Here is a 7,526-nt window from a genome sequence, read left to right as displayed (position 1 = left end):
CCCCCACACACACAACATTGGCACACCAGGTGTGAGTGGGATACAACCGGATACGACAGAAAGCACCGTATATGAATGAGAGGGAAAAAACAAGTTAGATGACCAGAAACACGTATTTTACGAGTTTGTGCGCTAAACTGAGCGCCGCGTACAAGTTCCATAACTCCCGGTGTATTTACTCTTGTAATTAATTTCAAAGTCACATACGGCCAGCAGCTTGTGGAGATAGTGCCAGCACATCCCCTCTGTTTTTTCACTCATCGCCAGTCCATACATTTATACATATATGTATGCATGATGCCAGTAGATGATAATAATTGCAGAAATCACAAAAAAGCAAAAAATCCATCCCACCCCCCTCCTCGCGCGGCCCCCGCAAATCCCGTGCCCTCCGGCGCCTCCACCACACCCACCCCAAGCTCCCCTCCCCACCAGCTTCAAAACAAAGCTGAGTCCCGTTGCATCCCCACCCCCAACGGCTACCTCCCCCCATTTCAAACCCGTCTCGCGCACGCCATCCATCCGCCCACCAATCACGCGGATTTGCTCCCGCCGTCGTCTCCTCCAACGCCAGATCCGTCGACCCATCCCGCCCCCCGGAACCCTAGATCGGACCGAGCCCCGGCCAGGGATGGCGCCGCTGCCCACGCCCTCCCCCCGCACGGGCCCGCCGTCGACGCCGCAGGCGTCGGCGGGGGCCGCGACCCCGTTCCGGACGCCCACCTCCAAGCACCGCCTCCACTTCCCGCCCGGCACCCCGCGCCACGGCGCGACCGGCGCCGCCACGGAGCACCCCGTCGAGGTCATCGGCCGCGTGCGCAACCTCACCGCCTCCGCCGCGGGCGCCTCGGTGCTGGAGGTCCCGGGCGGCGCGGGCGGGGGCGGCACCACCGTCCGGGTCCGCGGGGACGCGGGCGGCATCTCGTGCCGCGACTTCAGCCTCGACGGCGTGTCCGTCTCCGAAGAGGAGGACCTCGAGGGGTTCTACCGCCGCTTCGTCAGGTCCCGGATCCAGGGCGTGCGGGTCGGGGCCAAGTGCACCGTCATGGTGTACGGGCCCACGGGCTCCGGGAAGAGCCACACCATGTTCGGCTGCGCCAAGCAGCCCGGGATCGTGTACCGGGCGCTCCGGGACATCCTCGACGGGGGAGGGGGCTGTAGTACTGGTGGTGAAAGCGGCGAGGAGGAGGACGCCGGGTTCGGGGTCGGGCTGTTCGTGCAGGTCGCCGTGCTCGAGATTTACAATGAGGAGATCTACGATTTGCTCGTCGGCAGCGGTGCCAATACTAAAGGGAACGCCCCCAAGGTGATACACCGATGCTCCTGCTGCTTAATTTTCAGATGCTGCTGCTGATTCATCGTTATAGATTATTTAGTTGCACAAGTTAATTGTTGTTATGTGAGGATGTCAGCTGGATGGAACTGTGGCAGTAGCATGATTTGGGCTTAAACTTTACATATTTGTCGCTTCAGAGAAGATCTGTTCTGCCTATCCTAGGTCGTTAATTACAGTTGTGGTCGGTACTTTCTTAGGAATTGTCACCGTTTTGTAGTAAATTGTTAGCCAGTTGTGTATGGGTGCTGGTATATCTGATGGCTAATCTGAAGTTCCATGTTTTAAACTTGTGATTCCAAGTGTAAAGTAAAACTTCACTGTAACTAATATTGCTCATTGCTATAGCCTGTGAAATTTGTCCGCTGTTTGTGTGCATTAGTTCAGATGACTAATCTGAAATGCCAAATTATAAATTGGCATTCTAAGTGTGAGGTCAAAGTCAAACCAATTGTAACTGATGGCTAATCTGAAGTTCCAAGTTCAGAACTTGTGATTCTAAGTGTGAAGTAAAACTTAACTGTAGCTAATATTGCTCATTGTTATAGCCTGTGAACTATGACTGCTGTTGTTGTGCGTGTATTAGTGTAGATGACTAATCTGAAGTGCCAAGTTAGAAATTGTGATTCTCAGTGTGAGGTCAAAGTGAAACCAACTGTAACTGATATTGCTCACTGTTGTTGCCCTCAGTTGTATGTGTCATCAGAGGTGAATCAATTACTATCTGAACTGTGACCGACCTCAAAAAAGTGGTTATCTGGTACTTAAATTGCATTAGAAATTGTTTGTCATTTGTGTATGCGTGATGGCATATTAGGTGCCTAATATCAAATTCCAAGGTTAAAACTTGTGATTCTAGGTGTGAAGTAAACCTCACTATAATTTAATATTGCTCATGGTTATGGCCTGTGATTGCTGTTTGCAATACTTTATAGATGACTAATTTGAAGTGCCGAGTTAGGAATTGTGATTCTAGGCGTGAGGGCAATCCAACTGTAACTGATATTGTTCATTGTTATGGCCCTCAGTTCTGTGTGTCAGTGCAGGTTGAAATAATTACTAGAACTGTGACCTACCTAAAAACAAATGGTTATCTGGTACTACTTGAAATAATCACTACGTTAACTGTGACCAACCTAAAACAAGTGGTTATCTGATACAGTACTTAAGTTTTCATTGCCATGTTATTTAGGGATAGCTGGATAGTTTCACAGGGCTGACAAAAGATGTTGAAAGTGCTTTTCTGTGTGGCAATGCCAATGTGAATTTGCGACTTGATGTAATTTGTCCATTTTGTTTAAGTTTCTCAATACATTATGTACAGGTGAGGCTAGAAGTAATGGGGAAGAAAGCCAAAAATGCAACTTATATATCTGGAAATGAAGCTGGAAAGATATCCAGGGAAGTTGCAAAAGTAGAGAAGCGGCGTACTGTCAAGAGCACACTCTGTAATGAGAGAAGTTCGCGAAGTCACTGCATGGTAGGCTGCAATGAGCAATTAGCACTTTTCACCTTGATCTTCATGAATGATCCAACTGTTTATGACTTTGCTTTTTTGTCACTTCTCCAGATTATCTTGGATGTGCCATCGGTCGGAGGAAGGCTGATGCTGGTGGATATGGCTGGTTCTGAAAACATAGAAGCTGCAGGCCAAACTGGATTTGATGCCAAGATGCAGGTGTGTGATGTTACCAATCCTTATAATTTCAGTAGAATCCAATTTATTTCAGTTGCCCTTTCAAAAATGATGTGCCATCGGTAATTAATGCATGTTTAATTGTGCCATAACATATTTTTAACAGCCGGTGATGTGCAACTTGCAATGCAACTATATTAGAGTTTTCTCAAGATACAATTCTGTTTTCTTTCTGAAACAATGATAAAGTTCTGTTTCCATACTTACATCAACATATGAATTCCAGCATGATACTCCCATAACCTAACCACAGCTTGTACTTTTACCACTACTTTTTTTTCCTGCAATGTAATGAACCAGAGTATGTTTCTTTAGGTCACTTTGCTTTTGCACATCTATTCTATATATAACATTGGTTGCTGCTCCACAGACGGCGAAGATCAACCAAGGCAACACAGCTTTGAAACGAGTGGTTGAGTCCATAGCCAATGGTGATTCACATGTTCCATTTCGAGACAGCAAGCTCACAATGCTGTTACAGGTACAAAACATTTGAAGAAGCACACTTTTCCTGATACAACTTTTCACTCTCTGTTTATCCCAGATAATTTAGAACCTGTTATTCTTCATGGAATTTCAGGACTCATTTGAGGATGACAAATCAAAGATTCTGATGATTCTGTGTGCGAGTCCTGACCCAAAGGAATTGCACAAGACAGTTTCTACCTTGGAATACGGTGCTAAAGCAAAATGCATTATCCGTGCTGCTCATGCATCAACACCAAGGGATAAAATTAGCTCTGAGGAGTCATCTTCAATGCTCAATTCAAGGATTGTTGCAATGAACCAGTTCATATACAAGCTCCAGAAGGAGAACAAGCAAAGAGAGAAAGAGCGCAATGAGGCCCAGAATGTCCTTCGGCTAAAGGAGGAGGAGCTAGCACAAGTGAGGGCGAAGGTTAGGCTGCTAGAAGGGCAGGGTGCAGCTGCAAAGGAGGAAGAGATCAACTCAAAGGTCGCTGAGAAGACCAAGATGCTGAAGAGTGAGCTCCAGATGATGGAAGAGAAAATGCTTAGGCAGCAGCAAGAGCTCCTTGCTTTGAAGCGACGACTGCAGGAGGTGGAGCTTGAAAAGGCAGATGCTCGTCAGCCTGCGCAGCAGGATGTCATTGGTGGTAGATTGTTGGCACGACTATCAGAGATGTCTGCAGGAGGAGATCAATGCATGTCAATGGCGATGTCGATGTCCATGGATTTGGATGCTGGAGATCAGCCGTCTGTGCTGGATGTGAAGGTCATCAAGGAGGATACTCGCCAGCAGCAGGGCCAGATGTGGAATCACACATCGACAGCAGGCTCTTGCACCACTGTCCTGGAGCAAGAAGATGTGGTCAGGCTTTCTGGGTTCCCTGAAAAGGCGGTCCTGAGCACTGTATTTGAGGAGGGAGATGAAGAAAGCGAAGAGAAGGACAATGGTGCTGAGGTGGAGGTGTGCAAAGAAGTGGTGGAAGAGGAGAGTTACAAGGTGGACCGAATGGGACAACCGCTTGCTGAACCGGACCGGACCAACCGTATCCAGAACATCTTCAGGCTGTGTGGCAACTACCGTGAGCTGGTCAAGAAACAAAACGCCCAAGAGTCACCGGCGGCGAAGCAGCAAGCTTTTGGAGATGAGAACAAGCAGCCCGGAGAGCAGCAGTTGCCGGGAGATGAGAACATTCAGCAGGCAAATCAGGTGTTCGGTGATGAGAACAAGGACCCATCAGCAGCATGGGCAGCCATAGAAACCCCCATGTGCGACGTCAAGGTTGCCGACAGCCCTGTGTCGTCGCAGCTCTCGCCCATCGTTTGCCAAGCCGTGGACGACGCCGAGCTGACAATGCCGGAAGAGCTAAAATCATGCACCACAGATGGCGAAGCAAATGAGCTGAGCAAGGAGCGAGAGGGCTTGCTGGATGTCTACATCAAATGGGAGTCCGGCAGTCTGATCAAGGGGCTGAAGCTTCTGCCGACCGCTTGTCTTTCAGACCTGAGGAAGCTCATCGAGGCTCACTTTGAAGAAGCCGGCAGCAAGCAGCAGCACCACCAGTTCACATTCCTCCTCCTTGGGGTAAGTCACTCAGCTCTGTCCATGGCACACTTACACCCAATTGCTGTTCTCTTGTTCCTATTGCTCATGGCAATTTTCATGCGTGTCAACCACCTTGGTAATTCGAACCTGTTAATGATGTGAGGCGTGTTTATGCCAGTAAAAACGTCAATTCATCGATCCAGAGACATAATTGATGATAGTAAAAAAATGCGGGCGGGTGAGAGACGAACAGGTTGCCTTCTACGAGTAACTAAGCTAGGGGAAACTAATATTGGCAATTTCTGTCTTAGCTTCTTCCTCGGATTACACAGGCTTATATATATTGTAGCTCTTTTTAGGCATGCCACATATATAGCTGGAACCGGTAAATAACGGTGGAACAATTTTACAGCTTAACTGAAGGGTGGGTTAACAATTAGCTCAGAGAGCAAACGCTGCACATAACTGAACTTCAGTAACTGTTGTTTTTCAGAATAACATCTTCAGTTTAGCAGACCTGACAATGTGAAACTCAATGTGAGGCGTGTTGATGCCAGTAAAAAACGTGCATTCACACAGCCTTGGATCATTTCTGTCGTAGCTAAGCTAGGGGAAACTAGTTAGGCAGTTATTTGTGTCTTGGCTTCTGTTGGAGCCGGTAACTGACAGTTTTTACAGCTTAACTGAAGGATTAACAATTAACTCAGAGAGTAAACGCTGGGCATAAAAGTACTGCTCTCCGTGGCGGTAGCGATCTCAGCCGTAGAGTACTTTCTTTCTTTCCTGTTGTTTTTCGGAGAAACATCTTCAGTTTAGCCTGTACCTTTCTCTTGATTGACAGACCTAACAACGGGGAACTCTTGCTGGTGTGTATGTATGCAGGACCCTTCTGGTGCTCCGGTGTCGAGGGAGAAGGAGGCGACGGTGCAGATCAGCAGGCTGCCCAACTGGAACAACCAGACCAACAGCTACCTGGCCTGCCTGCGCGTCGCCAAGAAGCCGGCGGCGATGGAGCAGCAGCAGCTCCACCAGACGCCCTTCAGCCCGCTGGAGAGCAAGCTCAACTCCTTGGCCCTGCACGAGGTGCAGCAGCACCACCATGCCGCCGCGGGCGCTCTCTCGCCCAAGGTCGCCGCGCAGATGAGCCCCAGCTACATCCGGGAGCTCAGAGCTTGACCGAGCTTGATTGTTACTGCTGCATTCATTTTCTGTCGGTTGGTTGGTTGCCGTGGGTCACATGTCGTGACGAACTGACGACGATGTATCTCGTATCTAAAATGTATTCTTTGGTCTGTGTAAAATACTTACCACTCGTGATGTAACCATGTTACAGACATCCCAAACAGTATGATTATGATAGATCGTCTAGTGGAGGGGAATGCACTTGATCGATCGGTTCGTTGCTTCTTGTCGTCTGGATACAGAATTGGTAAATAACGCTTTTTTTACAAGGGCCTAAGCAATGTCTTCCTCCATGCAAAAATAAAAAGTAAAAATAAGCAATGTCTTCCTGTCGTATGACTGAAAATTCTCAAAGGAAGTTAGAGTAGCTGCGAATATTCATTTCTGAGCCTGAGCTCATCATCACCCTACGAACAGTAAAATAAAATAAAAATACTAAAATAATTTAAGAAATTCTGACTTTTTTTCCTATGGAAAATGTTTCAGTGCGTGAGGTCATGCCAAATTTCAGCTCGTTTGTACATCCAAGTAGTTCTCGGAAAAAAAATACAAATTGATCAGTACACTGTTTCACATACCTCAAATTTGTCTTTTTTGCTGCGAGCTACTCAAATGTCCAAACAAGCTGAAATTTGGCAGGAACCTAAAATATCTTCCATGCAAAAAAGAAAGACAGAACTTTTCGTTTTTTCTTATATTTTTATTTTACTATTGATGGCGGATGTAGACGAGCTCCGGAGCCAAATCACCCCTCCCGAGTTGCATTTTCAAAGACATTGAGATTTTTCCCTTTTGATTGTCAACTGTAGTAGCTTGTTCATACGTACAGTGAACTGACAAACCACTTGTTCTAAATCTACGGAAGGGATGCATACCAAGCTCCATCTTTCGCCGTCAGCGGGTCTTATCTTTCCACTCGAGTATGTGGGAGTACTGAAACAAAAGGAAACCACAACCATTTTAATGCATTTTAGCTAGGCATTATGATTTTAGTGATGCTCACATAAAAGGAGGGATTGAACCAAAAAAGGAGCATTTCGAATCATATAGTAAACACATTTAAGTCTGATCCACTTTCTATGTAGAGGAATTTTATAATCAAACAATTTATTGGAGAAGAAACTAACTAGCATAGGAAAGCAAAAGAAGCGTAACTTTAAAACTGTCAACAAAAAGAAAGGAAACTTGATATTATTGAAATGTAAATAACCATGCGTTCCTCTCATAATAATTTTCAGTAGCATCATGAACAAATTCAACAATATAACTATCACATAATGCATTCTTTTCAAGATCCACAAGCA

General features: G+C 46.6%; 1 protein-coding gene across 1 annotated transcript; it reads left to right on the top strand.

Moving 5' to 3' along the window:
- Positions 1-397: 397 nt before the first annotated feature.
- Positions 398-6,448, top strand: LOC125515326 (kinesin-like protein KIN-10A). Its single transcript, XM_048680781.1, has 6 exons — positions 398-1,306; positions 2,658-2,813; positions 2,904-3,011; positions 3,400-3,510; positions 3,610-5,079; positions 5,923-6,448. Exons 1-6 carry the CDS (start codon positions 632-634, stop codon positions 6,214-6,216), a joined length of 2,814 nt encoding a protein of 937 aa, XP_048536738.1. The 5' UTR covers positions 398-631; the 3' UTR covers positions 6,217-6,448.
- Positions 6,449-7,526: the final 1,078 nt, after the last annotated feature.

Source organism: Triticum urartu, chromosome 6, assembly GCF_003073215.2.
Source record: "Triticum urartu cultivar G1812 chromosome 6, Tu2.1, whole genome shotgun sequence".
Taxonomy (NCBI): Eukaryota; Viridiplantae; Streptophyta; class Magnoliopsida; order Poales; family Poaceae; genus Triticum; species Triticum urartu.
This window is presented reverse-complemented; position numbering and strand designations above follow the sequence as displayed.